The 19,860-nt window shown below is 41.5% G+C and overlaps 1 protein-coding gene across 1 annotated transcript; it reads left to right on the top strand.

Moving 5' to 3' along the window:
- Window positions 1–3,962: 3,962 nt before the first annotated feature.
- Window positions 3,963–18,733, top strand: LRRC31 (leucine rich repeat containing 31). The gene is given in 12 exon segments (XM_061452579.1): window positions 3,963–4,512; window positions 6,141–6,245; window positions 6,248–6,397; window positions 7,667–7,816; window positions 8,218–8,385; window positions 11,407–11,492; window positions 11,494–11,569; window positions 12,412–12,579; window positions 13,347–13,514; window positions 14,162–14,329; window positions 15,493–15,660; window positions 17,547–18,733. Coding segments are annotated over 12 exon segments (1,740 nt in total). The 5' UTR covers window positions 3,963–4,499; the 3' UTR covers window positions 17,867–18,733.
- The last annotated feature ends 1,127 nt before the right edge of the window (window positions 18,734–19,860 follow it).

Raw genomic sequence — 19,860 nt, forward strand, 5'->3', positions numbered from 1 at the left:
GACACGGGGTAATGGGTTAAAACTTAACCAGGGGAAGTTTAGATTGGATATAAAGAGGAAGTTCTTTACTCTAAGGGTGATGAAGCACTGGAATGGGTTCCCCAGGGAAGTTGTGAATGCTCCACCCCTGGCAGTGTTCAAGGCCAGGCTGGACAGAGTCTTGGGTGACATGGTTTAGTGTGAGGTGTCCCTGCCCATGGCAGGGGGGGTGGAACTAGATGATCTTAAGGTCTTTTCCAACCCTAACTATTCTATGATTCTATGATTCAGAGACAGGTGTGTTTCTGAATCCAAGGTTTCAGCTAGTTTTGTATGTTCTCATTGCCTCTTCAAACCCCTCCTGTGGTCAGTCTATGGTTGTACATAAATATGGAATAAAAGAATTTGATTTGGCTTTCATAACCCAGTGAAATGTATTTTAAACAGCTGCCTTAGGAGCTACTGTAGGCTGATGGCCTCTTCAAATCAGAAAGTTAAATACTTATTTTGTGGGAAATGACGAGAATATTTATGGACCAAATTGAATCCTCAGGCATGCACACTGATCTCAGAGTAGGGAAGTCTGAGATGAGCTTGCTCTGGGGAAGTGTCAGTGTTGCACTGTATTTCTGAGAGTATAAGAATATATGGAAAATAAGCATTTATCCAGATGGCAACACACTGCTGAGCTCTACCTGGAAGCCCAGGCTGTGTTTCCTCACCTGGGCTCTGCAGAGCACTTCCCACTAGTGACTGCAGCTGCATCCCTTCATTCATCCTCAGAGAATGGTCCTTCCAGCCCATTGTGTGTGAAGTCTTTTCTGAAGGTTTTTGTCTGGCCCTAAAGCTGATCCCTGCTGGTCTGTGAATTGCCCAGGTGTAGAGTCATCATCAAATTAGTGGACGACACAGATACTGTGGTACTAGCAATGTGCCATCTGTGCCAGCTGAAGGCTTCTCAGCTATGTAGGCAAGACTGAATTCTGCTACCTCAGCTATAAGGGGTCAGAACTGGGTCAAAGTTGAAGGATGAAGGGACAGGACAAAGCAGGAGAAAAAGGACAGAGAGAGCTGTGGAGTGTATGGTTTGATGTACATGGCTGGGAAAGATAAGGACAGTGAACCTGGTACTGGAACAGGCCACTTGCTCTTCCCCTACCCTCATTTGGCAGCAGTTCCTGGCACGTGTTCTGAGTCAGTGCAGCCCCAGAGCAAGCCCCCTGGCACTGGCAAAGACGGCAATGGGGCAGTAAGCATTTTACCACCCCTGCCATGATATGGTTTGGTATTGGTATGGGCCAGGAAACTGCCCACTTCATCTAGGCAGCCTGCAACAAATCAGGCCAAGCAGGAGAAGCCCATGGAGGCTGCTGCAGGCAGTGACAGCCATGCAGAAAGGGGAAACAGAGCAGCTGAGATGCATTCTAAGGAAAGGAAGAAAGAATAACAAGGCAGTGATTCAGTCTCCTTCTCCCACAGAGGAAAACAGTAGCTTTACTAGGTGTGAGCAAAGCTGGGGAAGGGAACTGTCTTAGAAGCAAACAAGGGTCACTGTGTTACTACATGCTACAGAATATTAACAATCCCTAGCAGATAAATATCCAAAATCATTAAATTATATATATATATTGGGCCAAGTGACTGCCTGGTGTAACTGTAGTGACTATGACAGCAAGGATGGGTTTAGTCCAGTGGGTTTAGATTCTGTACTGTTTTAACCAGATACTTTGGATTTTGTTTTTCTTTAATGGATAATAAGGGCCATCCAAAACAGAGCTGCTGCTTTGCTTGGGTTTCATTGAAAAGGACACTACTAAAGGGAGAGAAAATCCCCAAAATGATACTCAGTGATTAAGTACCTAGAATATAGGATTTCAGTGTTTGCAAATCCTTTTTTTCAAATGAACTTGTAGCACTAATCCTCTAATGGCATTATTTCTTTGGAATATATGCCGGATTAAGAAGTCACAATGAGGCAAAGTACAAAAATCCACATTAATCTCTCACCAGTGGATACCGGGTGGGATGCAACTTCAACTATTTTGTTCCAAAATTGGTTCTGTTCCTGACCTTGCTGCAGGTCTACACAGAAGGAGGAGCAGATACAAACATGTGTGACACAGAGTACTTGGCAGATGGTCACAAACCATACAATCGGATAGAAAAGGGAAGGCATTTATTGCTTTTAAACTCCAGAAGCTAAACCTGCCCCGTGTTGTCCATGACATACTGCAAGAAGCAGGCACACAGGTCAGCAAGGCACGAGCAGGGCACATGTTCATAAGTATGCCATGGAGGAGACAGCAACCAACACATCAAGGCCCAGTCTAGCAGCTCATGGTGGCATGGCTGATATATTGCATGTTCACAGCACAGCCTGGGCCTATTGCAAAGTAATGCTCATGTTTACAGCCCAGTGCAGCCACCTCCCTCTGGTTATCCTGCTTTGTTTTGGGATATCCCTGCTCCTCCTTCATAGCTGCTGTAAAAAAAGGTGAAGATACGCTTTCTAGAAAGAGGAAATTAAGTCCCTGCAAAACTACATTTTCCTTCTCACCAGATTACAGGGGTGGTGCCGTGGTGCCATGAGGTATTTTCACTACCGTTCAACAGCTTAAAATGGTGAAAGAATTTCTGAATGGGCAGCACATCACCTAACATACTGGTGTCAGAGCATCCAAATTAGCCCACCTGAGACACTGTAACTGGTGCTTAACATGCTTAGGGATTTCCCCAGTTCCAGGAAGTGGAGATTATCAGATATTCCCATTCCACATTCTCATTGAATTGCAGCAGGCTTTGAGTGTCTTGGGCCAGCAGAGCCTGGTACATACTCACAGCATGGGTTGTGAACTACGACTGTGGTTCTGTTGTTAAGCCAAGTAAAGTGGAAAAGAGCTGTCAAATTCAGTGAGTTCCTTACCAACAGAAATGCTTGGGATTTTGATAGTCTGCATAGTGGAAACACCAGAACACATGAAGTGAATTAGCACACAGGGAGGTGATCTTTCCCAGTGGATACAAGTCTGTAGTGAGATGCTAGTTTCAAGAACTGGGACAGGGCAGCCACTCCTGGGTGTCAGAAAACCTTAAAACCGGCTTGGAGATCCTTTCTGTTTGGGAATAGAAATGTGCCCTACATTCCTGCAAGGAAAGATTGTTCATCACAGTAGTTTTGTGCATTTTTTCCTACTGTAAATGTTTGCCAGCATAGTACTAGTCATGGGTGGGAGGATTCGCCTCATATTCACTGTAAGATTTACTTCCCTTAATCTTATCCTGTTGGCTCCTAGCAGCACTCAGTGCTTCATTTCACTCTGAGTCATTTGTACGTTGACACATAAGGGATGCTTTGCAAAGCCAAGAAAAACAGGAACTGCCTTACACAGAAAGCCTGTCCTCAAGAATCGTGTCTGCTCAGCTGCTTTCAAAGGAATCATTAGTTTTGTTGACCAGCTTTATCATTCCCCAGCAAAAGCTCTCCAGTTTGCATATGTCTTCAGTGCATACGTATCAGTGGATGGTCCCTCGTATTTAAGGAAGCAAAAACTATACTGCAGCAGGTGCAAAGGTGAGCAGGAAATGATAAGGGAAATGGAGAGTTTGCCACATGAGAGGAGACTAGAAGAGTTTAGGTTGTTTAGCCTACAAAAGTGAAGACCTTGTGGATTAAAAAGAATCATCAAAACTAAAGAGATTTAACATAAATGTCTGTGAGTATGTTTAATATGGAAATTGTAACATTTGTCATCATGGAAATCAGATTTTAGAGCAGATAGACAAAAGGTATAGTGACAAAAAGTGTACAGTGAAATATGATGTATGTATACATTGTATGAAATGATTACATTGTAATGCTGTATATGCTGTTGCCTACAAATAAATTGTGCCTGATGATGCAGTGTGACCCCCTCCTCCAATGTCTCCTGTTAACATAAAACAGAGTGCGCTGTATCCCCTGTATTCCTTTTTGTTACAGAACTGTTCAACATCCTGCTGACAGCACAGCTTTCCTCACCCTCCAGCAGTATTTCTGACCAGTATGGACGAAAGGGGTGGGAAAACAAAGAACTTTTCTTCAGGTAGTCTGGTAACCCGATCTGTAAGGTGACTCAGCCTCTTCGAACAACAGCTGTTTCGGGGACATGCAGTGGTTAGCACACAGTGTTAAAGTCTGTGCTGCCACTTCCTGGTTTCTGCCTGGTGAATGATCTGAACTGCGGCATGATCACAGCATTTAAATGGACTTCTCACACTCCCCCCCCCCCAGAAAAGAGAGACCAGAGAGAGCAGGCTAACACTGAGAGACAGTGCAAAGGAATAGAGGCATCAGGAAAGAGCCCACAAACCACTTGTGCAGAGCTGCTGCTATCAAACTGATGAAGACAGAAGCTCTTGAAAGAAAACTACATGGAGAGTCCTATGAGGGAAAGAAGTGAAGTTTTGTTTGCATATCATAGCTCACTTCTCCTGCAAGCCTTGACAGTACTGTAAAACGTGAGAGATCCTTAAGTGTACCAATGGAAAAGACAGGTATGTTTCTTTGTTTAAAATAATACTGTTCTACAGCATGAAAACACAGCAGGGTAACCAGAATTGTTTTACAGCTCTGTAAACCTGCATGTACAGCTATGTAGACTGCTTTGTATAATTTTTTACTTAGAAGAACTAGAGCTGTAAAAGGCTATTAAGAGCAAGACTTTAAACAATGCATCAGCTTTTTGTAAGTACCCTGCCCTTGAACACTCATATTGTGGTAGAGAACTCCCAACACACTTAGAAAATTTACCTAAATACATATACATCAGTATATAACCCCACATTTATATACACACACACAAAGTATGTGTATATAAAAACTACATTTGCTTTATTTTGACATTTGCCAACTCTTTTGACATTGACCCAACTCTTTGCTATAATAACATGAAATTACTTGTGCAAGTTGTGGGGTTTCTGATACTACTTCATATGTTTCTCTTTTGGGAAAGTTTGTGCCAGTAACATTCTATATAACTGACTTATTAAAATGATTGAGTTAATGTACTCTATGAATGACAGCAAATTGTGGAATGAGTTCTGTGTGCAGATCTGTACTGGGAAAGGGGGAATCTGTGAGCACAGAAATCCATTCGTGAGCTCTGATGAATCACAGAATTGAGTTCTGAGCAGAGATCATCCCTCTTGGCAGTCAGTGGCACACAGCAGGGCTTGATACATGCCTCTTCCATGTGGTCCTTCCAAAGCAGAAGTCAGTGAATGCCTACCTAATTTTTAAGACTGCTCCGTTAAAAGCATGAGTTTGTGTGTGAATGCTAGAACTAAAACTAACAAAAGAGGATTAAATGAATGTTCAAAGAAAAACAAAACAGTTTCAGAATCACTGGATGATGCTTGTGTAGTATGATCAGAAATAAGAATGTGCATAAATTATAAAATCAAACTTTATATTAGTCACTGAAACAGAGGTTGCTATAGTACTGAACTGTTTCAAACAAGCTATCAGGGGGGCTTGTTTTCTTCTAGCAGTGTCACACTCTGAATGTTCATAGCTATGACATCTGGTTGTTTTCAGCACTATCGCTTCAGCTTTGCTCTAAGGTTAATGGGGTTTTGTTTGCATGTTCCACCCTGAGCTTGGGAGCATTTGACATGATTCAGGCAAGGATGTCCTTGTACTCCCTCTTGCACACCTCCTCCTCCTCCCACCTTTGTAACTGCCTTTGGCAAGGAGAATCACTTTGGTGTAAAACTTCACCTGGCATCCTCTCACAACAGGGACATCTCAGCCTTGCTTCTTTAATGTGGCCACAAGACTGTGAACTAAACATGGGGATTCAGTGGTAGGAGAAGCAGCAAGTTCACCCTTCACTACTTGGTGGCCAGGTGGGGTGGCCTTAGGGGCTTGTTGGCACTAACCAAGCAGCAGAGAGTGATACCACTGAGAACTGGGACCACTGAGTCTGCTGTATTAATACTGAGTATTACAAGTTCCTTTTGGAGGGGGAGTTCAGAGTCTGGTCTACTAAATAGTGCTTTTTTGATATTAGCAGGGAGGGAATGGTAGGAAATTCTCACTGCATCTGCCGCTGTGAAAGAAGGTAAGCAAGAGTAAATGTTCCTAAAACTAATACTTTCTGTGTCTGCTGATCCCCTGAAAGATGACATGCATAGCTGCCAGGATAAGCATGAAGAGGAGATCCCAGAGAGTTCCCCGTTTGACTTTGTTATGAAACAGCTCCAAAGAAAAAGGTCATCTCCTGGAAAAAGAAAGAGCAGCCTTCAGCCATGAAAAAATTCTTCAGGGGCTTTGACTTTGGGAAATCTGAAGGCAAGGACAGAAGGGAAATTGAAGAAACAAAAATATACAATTCTGGAGCTAACGATCAGAGTGAGAAGGAAGATCTCTCTGCAGAAGGTAATGCCAGTACAATAATGGAATACATGTTTTATGAAATACATATTTCAATTTCATAGAAAATCAGTTGTTTTTCTTGCAAGCCAGAATCCTGTATTTTGCTGTCTACAGTTTATCCTTAAGCTAGGATTTCCTTCTGATTGGAGTATTATGAAGAATATACCCTCAAATTTGATAGATGCCAAGCAAGGAGTGAGATCCATGTTGCTGAGGAGGAATAAAGCTTTTGGGTGACCTCTCTCTTGATCTCCAATGTGAAAGATCAGTGCTGGAGTCGGCTCATTAGTTACAGAACTTACTTGGTTTCAAAGCCAAGAGTTGAGCAGTAGCTTGACTTGTATGTGGGATCACTCTCTGTCCGCCCTGCTGCTAAAGTAATCTGAAGACAACAAGAGCAGATGTTTTCTACCACTTGACATTGGTAAGGGGTAGGGAATGGAAATTCATTGTGTATGTGATTTTGGGCACACAAGAATACTGTTTATATCCACACTAGAAAAAATGAGGCTGTTTTTAAAAAGGAGCTGGAAGGTGATGCTTAGAACCCCATCCTTTGTCCTAAGAGTTTTGGGTAGGTTTGGGCAACCAATGAGAGGATGGCTACTGGGAGTGGGATTGCTATTTCATATAAATTTTTGCTGCTTTTTTCCAGTTATAGGCATTAGATGAAATTACTGATTTGTTAAAGAGTTTATCAATGAATGCAAAGGCAATTTTCCTTGCTGTACAACCTGCATGAAAGAAGAAGGTAAGCAAGGGATGCTTTGCAAAGCCAAGAAAAGCAGGAAATGCCTTACACACACGATGAAAATTAACACAGGCTATCATCAAGGCAGCAGCAGGTTCACCACACAATTGCAGGGCCACTTGGTGCTAACTTATCAGGGCATATTGCAGCAGTGGGGCTACAGTGCAGGCACAGAGAGGTGGTTGTATGACTTGTGCATCCAGAGTAGCTGCAGTGCAAACTTTTGCATGGATTTCATGTCCTTGAACTGCGGGTGTGACCATCCAAAGTCACTGGCATAAAGGTAGCGTGAAGACGTGCAACAGGACATTCTTTTCCCACTCTGCATCAGGAGCTTTGTAGTAATCTGACCTAGAGTGACCTTATCGCTCAGAATATTGGTCCACATTGATCAAAAACAGATCCTGTTTTACTGACAGATTTAGTTCATTTCCTAAAGTCCTTACCTGACAGTCACAGGTAGGTTTTACACACACTGTTAGTAGCAGAAATAACCAGGACCCTATTTCTTTGTTACTCAGATGGAATTTCACATCTCATTTCTGAAGCAGAGTCACCATCTGATGACCAGATATTTAACCAATTCATGCAGAAACTGGGGAAGAAACCCAACAGCAAGAATCTGGATCTAAATAATTGTGCATTAAGTGCAGCAGATGTAACAGAGCTGGGTAAATACACATTTTATTCAACTAGTCACTTCATACATTTCTTTAATTCTTATTTGCCTATTCAGTTATTCACTTTCCTCTTTTCCATTCCCTTTCTTTTACACAGGCCTGGCTTTATTTAACAATTCATCTGGTGGTCCCAGGTCCCTGAGAAATGTTAATTAATAAGTTACACAAATTATGTAATATATATATAAATATAAAATCAAACAAGTCTGTGAAGCAGACTCATGTCTTTAACACTCAAACTACAGATAAGAAAACTGAGATACAAATTGTCATGGCTTAAAAATGCTGTATTTGTTGTAGAAAGCATCTTTGTATTAAGATGTATAAACATCCAGAGTGTGCAGAGAGCATGCAAAGAGAATTCCTTTTTCTTTTCTTTTTTTTTTTTACAGCTTCTTTACTGCCCTTTCTCCCAGAGCTGGAAGAAATCAGGCTGTCCTGGAATGGTCGTGTTGGTGGGACTTTGAAAGCTCTCACTGTTCATCTTCATCATGTAAACCTGTTAAAAGTCCTTCAACCTAACAACTGCAGACTAACAGCTGAGGATGTCACCTCCTTAGGTACAGGATTTCATTTACATTCACTTCAAGACAGCTTGGGCCTAACATAATCCATCTCATCTCTTCCTACATCCCACTCTTGCTGCTTCCACAAAGGACAATGTAAACTCCTGCTCTGAAACAGTAGAAAGAACTTGAGTTTACGGGTCGCTCTGCCAAGTTCATTCCTCAGGGTATGAAGATTTCATATTCAGAAGGGAACAGAATTCAGTCCTGTTTGCAGGAAAGCATGTTTTCAATTCCAATTAGTGTTTTGTTTTGTTTTTCTATCTTTGATATCTAATGATAGAAGAACTGAAACAGAGTCAGTCATAATAGGGTCACCTTAGGCCTTCATGAGGCAGGACAGATGAGTGCTCATCACAAAAAAATGTTGATCTTTTGGAAGAGACTTAAAACCAGAAGTGCTGCTTGAAGCTTATGACTTGTTTTTGCAGGCCTGGGAGAAGCTTATTCCCTTGATTACTTCTTTGCTTGGAGTGCCTGCAACCCTGCTTTCTGCAAAGCATGAGATTTAAAAGTTTTAAAGGTAGTGTTATGCACTCGTGTTCTGACACTGAGTCACCTCTGGGCCTGGAGTTTGCTGTGGGATGTGTCTGTGATACATATCAAAAAGGAGGACAGACTCAATCAACTGGGAATTCAAAAACTACTGCTTATTTTGCGAGTCCTAAAAGCCAGTCTGAGTTATAAATGTGGGGTTGTCCTGGGTTCAGCAGTAGCAGTCATTTTTCTCCTTCTTGGTAGCTGGTTCAGTGCAGTGTTTTGACTTTCGGCCTGGGAACAGAGCTGATAGCGATGTTTTGGTTTGGCCAAGGACTTTGTGAGCCTCATGCTCTGCCAGGGAGGAGGGGAAGCCGGGAGGAAGCAGAGACAGGACACCTGACCCAAACTGACCAAAGAGGTATTCCATACCACAGCACGTCATGCCCAGGATGTAACGGGGAGTTAGCCGGAAGGGCTGGGGGACTGCAGGGTTGGAGGAGGTATCGGACAGAGCTTGGTCGGGCTGAGGGGGGTGAGTTATCGGTTGGCTGGTGGTGAGATGCTGTATTCTCTTCCCTTGTTATTTCCTTTATCACTGTTATTATTGGTAGTAGCAGTAGTGATCTGTGTTATACCTTAGTTACTAAACTGTTCTTATCTCAACCCGTGGGAGTTGCATTCTTTTCGATTCTCCTCTCCATCCCTCCGAGAGCAGGGGGAGGGCAAGAAAGGGGGGGGAAGTGAGCGAACGAATTACCTGTCTGGGTTTAAACCACGACAGGGGTTTATGTCATTCATATCTAGGCTTTTTCCAGGAAAGGTTTGGCAATAAAATATGTGGTGGTAGCACACAAGTGGGTCACGCTATCTGCTGGGGACGAAAACTGTATCTCTCATCTCTACAAAAGCTGGTGAAAATAATTATTGGTCCATTTCTGATCTTTGTTTTGTTTTGTGTTTGTTTTTTATTTTCCAAATTTATTTTTATCCTTTATCAAGCCCTTGAGTTTTATTAGTTGCTGGTTATATTTCCAATTGATTTATTCTGCCTGGTTCTTCTCTGCAGTTTCCTTCCCTCTTCTGGCTTGGTCTCTGCTGAGACAGATACAAAACTGGTCATAGGACTTGAATTTCCAGCCAAAATGCGATGCCCTTGACATGTGGAATAGCAACACTCAGTTTGCGTTGATTTTGCCTGCGATTTTGAAAACAGCATGTGCATTCAGGCCACTACTGCCTGTTTGACTATGCTCATATTTATCCGTGGAAATGTGGCCACTTGTGGACTCAGTGCATTTCGCTTAGAAATCATACAACCATAATATCGGCCTCTCCTATGTGATTGCTTAGAGCTGTGAGAAGTGATAGGAAAGCATTCCTGGAGTTGTAGTCCTTTATTTATCTTCTGGGTGGAAAATGTGTCTGGAATGGTACTCCCCATGTCAAACAGAAACAGCCTATGCTGTAGAGGCAAAACCATTTCTCAGCTGCAGAGCATTGCGTAGTGTTCAAGAATGAGGCAATAATTTTGAATAAGTGCAGAAACAGAAACTGCAACATGTCCTTTTCTCTCAGACCTAGATATTCCCTTTCAATAGCAGAAATAATTAGTTTTCTATTATAAAACTTTTGTGAAGAATTAATTTGGAAAACACACAGATGTGTGTTTTATTATTGTTAATATGCAATTCTTAATTGCTAGGTTGATGACAAGACTTCATATAAAAATTTGTGTGTGACACTTTGAAATGGTATTTGCATATGGTCTGATTAATTGATCTTCTTTGGGAATGAGTTTATGCAAATATACACCTGCCTTCCTCCTCTACAAAGGAAGTTAGGAAGCTGGATTTTGCAGTGGCATGTTAGTATTGCAAGGAAGCACTAACACAGTTCACACTGTATATCAAGACTGCAAAAGGCTGTTTTTTCTGAGTGTAAGCAAAATCAGTGCCATCTGCCTTGAAATCATGGGAAAGTTGGTTTTGGTCAAAACCATGCTTATCTTGATTTCTTATGAAGTGAGTCAGATATTCCTGTCAGAAATGAAACTTTTACATATTCAGAAATAGTTGGGAGAGGGCCTTCTTTCATCCCCTCCAAAATGACCTGTGGGAACAGTACAGAAGACATTGGAAGCTTGCCAAATAAAATAGAGCAGAACTACACAGGGCAATAAATTCAGACTTGTCACTTGTATTGATTTTCCTATAGACTAGATTTTCTGGGTCCTGGAAAGGTCTGCAATTATGGCCAGTCTGATGGGGATTTGGCAACCTGAATAAACTCCAGGCCTGTGTGTACAGTGACAATGACTTGTGATCTGTATTGCTCCTTAGACAAGGCGAGAGTTTATGCAACATTGCTGCAGTAGCAACAATCCACTCATATGCCAATTTTTGTGGCAAGCCATCTGAAATACAATAATTTGAGAATGAAGTGACTAACCTTCCTCTTTAATATATTCCGAACCTTTGTTTTCATCTTGCACTGAAATTGATACCTAGAATGAGTCATCTTAAACATCTGTTACAGGAGAGGCATCTGAAATTGTTTCTCAACTTGAAGAACTGGATTTATCATGGAACAGTAACATAGGTGGAAAACTATCACTCCTGACAAAAAAAAATCCAGAAAGGATGCAAGTTAAAACTTCTGAAAAGACTGTACCTAACGACAAAAGATGGAGAATCCCTTGGTATGTGTATTGATCTAGCTGGACTGAGGGTGGCTTCACAGAGATACAACCTGTTCGACTTAGATCATGGCTGTATTGAGCTCAGTATTAGTAGAAAGTTAATTTATTTCAGGCTCTGCATTATAACAGTGTTGCATTTTAATGCACTTTCTTTCAAGGAAGAAAGTTGTTCTCCCTAATCACAGGAGGTATGGTTGAGAAGAAAAATAGCTAGATCTAATCCACAGTCTGGCTGCCTTGGTGGTCCAGGGTTGCTTGATCCTTTGAGACCCTGAGCAAATCATATATGCCAGGATTTCCAACACTGACTGCTTAAAATTAGGTAGTTAGCTGTGGGATGGGAAAGAAGGCCTGAGCAATGAGAATTTAGGCTGAGTCAGCAACCACTGACCATCCCTCCTCTCTTTCACCATAGCTTAATCCTGTGTCATCTTTTGATATGATTCTGTTTCAAAAGATACTTACTCCCTAAAGAGAAGCCTCTATGCTCTCATCTGCACTGTAGCAGATGGTCCTTTTGCAACATAAAGTCCTATATATTTTCATTATAATTTTTTCTTTCTCGTACTTCTGATTTTTATTCCCCTGTATTTTCCTAGCTATCCTTGTATTTTTTTCACCTTTATTTTGAGGCAGATTTTTTCACTTGTTTTCTTTATTCCTATCCAATCTTTGTTTTGCTGTATTTTTAGGTAGAACAGGAACTTAGTAAGTCTAAACCACACATATAGGCAAACCTACCTACGTCATCTTGTTTGCCATGGTGCTGTATTTTTCTAGGGTTCATCTGTATGTATTCCAGACAATTCCCAATTCTGTTCTTCTTTTCTTTTTTTTCCCAGCTGAAATTCTAAATGTGATCCCAAACCTTGAAGTATTAGATCTCTCTATCAACAAACTCATCGGCTGCAGGATGAAGGTTATTGCTCAGGCTCTGAAAAATGTGCCAGGCTTGAAGGAGTTAAACTTGCACATGTGTGGATTAAAGCAAGACAGCCTCCAGGCTTTAGGTTAGACTTTATGCTCAGAAAGACTTTCATTCTGAATAAATTGTACATCTGAAAACCATTTAAGAAAGGCAATGAGGTGGGATTTTGCTGATGGTTTGGCAGTATTAATGGGCAATCGTTATTTGCTGTTTGAGGATTGATAAAAGACTACAGAGACTTTCAGAAGGAGTAGCATTTATCTTCCCTGAGCTCAAGCATGTGAAAGTCAGTGGGGAGAGTCACCCTCCACACCATTTATCTGAGACAGATCTTAGGGTAGATTAGTGGCTCTGTGGACATGCTTCCTCTCTCTCCAGACAGAATGCAGACAAGGCCCAGACACTCTAGCTAACTTTTAACAAGCTAATCCGTCCTCTCAGGGGGAAATCCAAATTCACCATTATCACTTAATGAGAGTCCAGTGAAGCCATATGAAATGGGCTTATTATGTCTCTCCCTAGTGGAGGTTTTATCCAGAAGACAAACCAACTGCCACTAATTAGCACATCCAGTAGTAATTTCAGCAAAATGCTGAGGATTGACTGGATCTGGGGATGAGCTGGCCTCACCTTCACCTGCTCTTTCAGAGAGGAGTGGAGTTGCAGAGATGGGGAAGCTTTGTGGTATTGCTGTATGTCTCCTGTGATTATACACTGAAGCTTAGTCTAAGAGCTTTGCCTGCAATACCTTGTGCAAACTTTGACGTTGAAGTAAATAAATAAATGCTAAAGCTGTGACCTGTGCTGTTGTGGCAGCCGGTGACCAGGATGCTCCCTTTTCCATTTCAGACTCCGCCTTACAGCACCTTGCAGACCTAAGGAAATTAGACATATCATGTAACAAAGAGACTGGTGGTGGCTTTAAAGACTCAACAGCTCATTTGGCCAGCTTGAAAAATCTCGAAGTCCTTGATCTCCACCAGTGCTGTGTAGCAGAAGAGGACATGATCATTTTGTGTATGAACATATTGAGGAAATCCATTAAGAATCTAAGGTTTGACTTCTGAAAGCCCTCAAAGGTGTAAGAGATTCTGCCTAACCTAGTGAGCCAGTTAATTTTTCTGTGTGCATTATCACAATATCTTGACATTGTTTTTTTTACTCTTTAGAACAATAAAATCCCATGACTCAAAGCCTATATTGCCTACATCTTATTTTCCATAATAAAGAAGATAATTTGAAAAGCTACTGCTGAAGCACTGGGAAATACTATTAGTAATAGCAATCATAATTTATTTTTAATCTATTGACTAATAGAAAATAATAGCATTAATACAAAGGAGTTTCAGTTAGCAGCAAAGACATTTAGAAATAACCCCCATCTCATTTAATGTTAAATTCCCTACTTCACCTACAAAATTTCAAAGGAAGCTGTGTTCTGACAACCTTCCACACAGTATGTAATGCCTAATTTCTTAAACATTCCTACTGAAAATAAAAAGGCTTTTTATGGACTAAAACATTACTCACCATAACTTTGTGTCAGAATTTGGCCTTGACTTTTGGATTGATTTATAAAGAAGAGAAATTATGTCAAGCAAGTATACAACTACATATTTGGTTTGGATTGGAGACTGTCTAATAAATATTTCATGTTTTCACAGCCCAGGTGATACCTTTACTCTTCAGTCTTCAAGAGCTGAATTTATCCTCAAATAAAAATGTAGGCGTCTCATCAGGACTTCTTCTGGGCAGGCTCAGGTTTTTACCGAAGTTGAAGTCTGTGGCCATCAGCAATTGTGGTTTAGGTGAAGAGTCGTTTTCATCACTAGGTAGGAATGGTTTTTTAAGGAGTGTCTATTCTCTGTGTATCCTTGTGAGATAAGTACTTCATTCTCCGCTGGCTGAACTCCAGAGATCATGGCTACATTATACCACAGGTCCCAGCTGAAAAAGCCTGTGATGAAACCAGTGTTTCATGGGACCCAGCTGCAAGGGAAGGCCATTGTGTGTCTTCCCCCATGATACCTGACTGGATGAAGTGCTTTTAGTCTTTTGTCTTATAGTGAGCTTTTGTATTACTTCCTAATTTGGGAAGAGAAAGGAAAACATGATTTTATATTATGCTGTAATTATAGTTTGATTGTAATACTGCATTTGCAGTTTAATGGGGTAAAGTTCTGACTGAAGGTTTTTCACCTCACTGCTGGTGAAAGTTTCAGCAGAAACTCTCTGGAATAGAGTTAAGGATGGGGCAGTGGAGGAACTGAAGTAATGGCTGCATTAGTACAAAAGAGACTGCATAGCTATGAAGAAAAGTCCAGTCTAACATGGGACATGTAAATTCAGCCTCTTTTGCCTACTTATTGCAAATCCCAGTGGATTAGTGGCTACTGTACTTTTGATAGGTGTTCCATATGGCACATGAAATCTAAGTACCCCTAAGAGGGATCAGTTAGTTACCACAAAATGCACTTACATTTTGTACTGTTTACTAGTGACATTGAAACCTGTAGTAAAACTTGACTGCCTTCAGCAGAAGCAGTAGCAAGCTAAATTGGTCTGAGGTCCCTGCAGGAAAAGTACTATATTTATATCATTACAATTATGTAAGAGTGACATCATGGAAATTGGTGTTGTCAAAAGATACAGAGCATTTCACCTTGCATGGTGAGTTCACAGCAAGAATTTGCTGTCTTTAAATCGATATAAAATGGTTTAAAAACAAGCTGTTAAGTTAAATTGGCTTCAGTGGGACAAGGTCAAGCCAATAACATAAAGACAAGAAACCCCTCCACAGAGTTCTTATAGATTCTGTAGGCAGGCCCTTTTTATATTCTTTATTCTGACTTTTATTGGGATGAAATAAGTCATTCTCAGCACAAGTAGGCAGCCTGTTAGAAGCCTATTTACAGGTGAATTGTTGGTGAGTTGTCTATTGAAGCTGTGTTGTTTTCTCTCAGTAAGCAGAAGTTGCTGGTCTTAATCTTTTCAGCTGAGGCTGCCCTTCACCTTCCTGAACTGGAGATATTAGACCTTTCCTGGAATAAGTGCGTTGGTGGGAACCTAAAGCTGCTTTTGGGAGCACTAAAGCTTGCAATGGAGATTCAAGTGTTAAGACTGAGCAGCTGTAACTTGGTGGATGAAGATTTGGCACTTCTAAGTACCTATAACATGGTATTTACTAGCAGTCACGGAGCCAGGGCATTCAGACCACAATTCAGAAGGGACTTGTTCTATGGGCTGAGCATGTTTTTGCACAAATCAAATGAAAAGATGGAAAATTAAGCAGTATTTTACCCAGAAAGGGTTTTCATTTTACTGAAATCTGGCTGTCCTGTACATTCACAGTGCAGAAGTGCAAAATACAAAGAATCTTTTAGTAGTTTTAAATATTAATACAAAAAGGCAGCAGTTGGAAAATGTAGGGTTTGCACCTGGTTTTTATATCAGATATTTAAACTGCCTCTGAGGAGTTTTATTTTGTTCAGTTGCTGGCTTTGTGTCCAGTAATTTATAGAAAATGTACATGCTCACAGGCAGTAATACAGGCACTATTAGCTCACAGTCCATTAGGTGTGTTTCAGGATGTCACACTATTGTGGAAGAATCAAATCAGAAATACTTTTGCCCATCTCTTAGCAGCTGCTGAAAAATACTGGAAAATGGAAACCTGATGATGGGATCAATTCTGGGATCCCTTAAAAACCTATTTATTTTATAATCATCTTTGTGATTCTGTGGGCCTGACTCATGGGGTTTGAGTGTCTAAGACTGGCAATAGCTGCGTGGCAGTTATTAAGGCCCTGTAATCTGAAGGCTAGTGAGATGAAGCCTGAATATTTGTGACTTTATAAACACTACCCTTGATGGGTTTCTCCTTTGCCAATGTACATTAGGGATCCCAGTTCCCTTTAGGGTATATTGGGACCATTACCCTCCCACAGTGAGAAGCGGCTGTTGTAATCACACAGCCTCATCTAGTTTTGCTTTCCTCTTTCTAAATCTTAGAATCATATAATGGTTTGGGTTTGAAGGGGCCTTAATGATCATCTGGTTCCACCCCTCCAGACACAGACAGGGACACCTTCCACTAGCAACTACAGCAAGTTGCTCAAAGTCCCATCCAACCTGGCCTTGAACACTTGCCCAGGCATGGGGCGTCCAAAATGGCTGTGGGCAACCTCTTCCAGTATCTCACCCCCCTCACAGTAAAGAATTTTTCATGTCTAACCTAAATCTACCCTCTTTAAGTTTAAAAACATTCCCTTTTGTCCTATCATACATGCCCTTGTAAGAAGTCCTTCTTCAGATTTCTTGTAGGCCCCCTTTAGGTATTGAAAGACTGTTATAAGGTCTCCCCTGAGCCAAACTCTCTCAGCCTGTCTCCATAGAAGAGCTACTACAGCTCTCTGAGCATCTTCATGGCTCTCCTCTGGACTCACTCCAACAGGTCCATGTTCCTCTTGTGTTGGGGGCCCCACAGCTGAACGCAGTACTCTGGGGGGGTGTCTCATGAGAGCTGAGTAGAGTGGGAAAATCCCCTCCATCAACATGGTGGTCCTGCTGCTGGTGATGCAGCCCAGCATATGGTTGGCTTCCTGGCCTGCAAGTACACACTGCTGGGTCATGTTGAGCTTCTCATTAACCAACACCCCCAAGTCCCTCTCCTCAGGGCTGCTCTTGATCCATCTCTGCCCAGCCTGTAGTTGTCTCCCTGTAAAGCCTGTCTGCCTATTTTAATTAGCACTGCATACAGTTTCTATCCAACTGACTCAAAGGTTTTCAGGTTGTCATGCAATTTTAACCCTATACTTCTGTTCCTTTTGAATTGCCTGTGTTTTAAATGTTGTACACTCCTTCAGCTGTGATAAAACAGTTTTTCTGACATCAACAGCATGTGATTTAATGTTGCTGAGGAGTTGAATCTTGCTGTTTGCTGAAAAGTCTTAAATAATATGGTATTAAAATACTACTATTCTTACTTACAAGCTTTTAAGGCAATTGTGAGGATGTATTAGTTGTGTTTGTGCCTGTAATTTCTTGCAGCATTGCTGACGCAGGATGGTCACCTAGCCAGATTACAGAAGCTGGATTTGAGTTATAATAACAACGTATCTGACGAAGGATAGGTCATATTCTGTTGAGGCTTAACAGTATTCAAAGAACTCTCAGAGCTGGATGTCAGTCTTTGCCCATTGTCCTGCCGTGACTGTGGGATGTGGTTCAGTGAGTTGTTAGCAGCACTGACAAAGCTACCTGCCTTGGCAGAGCTGAGGATGCAAAGATGGGTCCTTTCAGAATTACAACGGGAACAACTGGAAAGCTTTAATCAAGACAACAAAAGAAACATTCATTTTAACTGTTGATGGAGGTTGAAGGCTTCTGGAAGGCCTTTCACAAGCAGCACATGAACCAAGTATTATGTGTCTCTGACTTAGAAGACAGCCCAGGTTTTAGTAATCTCGTCTCATAAGAACTACTGGAATAGTTCCACAATTACAAAAAACTCATTTAACCTTCTGCATGCACAGATTATTCCATTTAATAACATACTCTCTCAGATTCTCTGGGCCATGCTCACACTACTATATATGCTTAATCTTTGTGTTGTGAATACTGCAGTGACTACTGTCAAATGAGCAACAATGATTTCAGATGGACACACTGCAGGTTTGCCAAGAGCAGGAAGTGGCTGGGGTGTTTGCTAATGCAGGTGGCTGAGCAGTGTGAATGTGGCCTCATTTATGTAAGAAAAATGTCTGGAAATACTTGAAACCTCTATGTTTTAAATTTTAGTCTCTTCTCCCCCAAAACTTTTGCCTCTTTGTGAATCTATAAAATTGTGAGATTTGGACAGCATCCCAACAATTCAGGATTATATATTAGTCCAGTAAGGAAAATACATAAGGAGCTGATCTTCCTCTGCTCAGCCCTTGATGCCATCTCATAGTGTAGATGAGTCCTGTGTACAGAATCAACATAAAATCAAGTTGATTGGTGTCTTTGCAGGTCTCAGGGACAAGGGAAATGCTGTGGTAGGTTAAGTGAGAGAGCTGTCCTGCTACCTTAGCAAGGAAGTTTGTATACAGAGCAATCCAAAAGCATTCTGGGTAAGGCTATGCAAAGACTTCAGGAAACTTCAGAGATGCCCCTTCTCATCCTGAGCTGTTTCAGACTGCACCTTCTGTACAGACCCTTTTATGACATGCAGCACAAAAAAAAAAAAAAAAAAACCAAAAACCAAACCATACCCAACAACAACAAAAAACAAACTTCCAGATATAAGAGTCTGATCTACAGCATATGAAAGCCAGTGGGAGTTCCCACAGTGCCTTCATGCTTCCCACATTCAGGATTAATCCATTAACCTTCAGAACACCTTGTGACATAGACAATGTTCTTATACTTACCCTAAAGATGAAGGAAATAGCAAAGTCTATTACTGAAAGCCACAGGGCATCTTCTAGCTAAGAGCAGAGAGCCCTGCTCTGTGACCAAGAACTGTCAGAAAAAGCACCAACTTGGGATGTGTAAGTGGCTCCTCCTTTTTTTTATTTGATAATTTATTTGGCGTTTTACTGTATTTGCTTAAACCGAGACAAACTCTGGCACAGTCACTCATGTCATGGCGCATGTTAACCCACAGGTGAGCTCAAAGACTGCAGTGGGATTATTCATTGGAAAGGTATTTTAGGAAGTAAAGATATAAGATCTGCCCACTGGGTGAGGAGTCTTAGAGAAATCCCAAGGCAGCTTGAGGGATAAAGTACTGCTGAATTAGCTCTGAGTATATCTACATGCTTCAGCGATCTTGTGAAGGAGAGGCACAGAGTTGCACTTTCCTAACTTGCTAGGACCCCTCTCATGCAGATGTACATCAATATTCAGTCTGGACGACCCTTCTGACATCAACTTCTGGCTGGTCGGAATTATAACCAGCAGCTGACCATGCTGTGATGATACCTGTTGATTGTTTAAGCCATAATTTCGTGTGAGGGTCTCCATGGACTTCCTGGTTCTGGTTTCAGTTCTACATGAAAAGTGTGCTTGGCTCCCGCAGCTCTCAGAAACATGAGGTGAACTGGAATATCTTGGTCAGAGGTAGCAGGGAATTGCTGCAGTATGGGATCAGTTATTTTCTACAGAGATCCTCAACTTCTGAAATGAAGCAAAGAGCCCCAGTTTCATACAGGGCTAACAAGAGAGACTGTCAATCAGAAACTTAAGCCAGGAGAGTTACTCTAATGTGGAAGTACCATCGTTTCTGTTTAACAGCAGGACACCAGCCTCTTTCCTTGATCACTTGCTTTTCTATGCCTTTCCTTTTCTATACCTTTCCTCCCCAAATCTGCCTTTAGGC

The sequence above is a fragment of the Pezoporus flaviventris genome, unplaced genomic scaffold, assembly GCF_033815535.1.
Source record: "Pezoporus flaviventris isolate CSIRO_AGI_PZ_B2104156 unplaced genomic scaffold, CSIRO_AGI_Pfla_v1 ptg000013l, whole genome shotgun sequence".
NCBI lineage: Eukaryota > Metazoa > Chordata > Aves > Psittaciformes > Psittacidae > Pezoporus > Pezoporus flaviventris.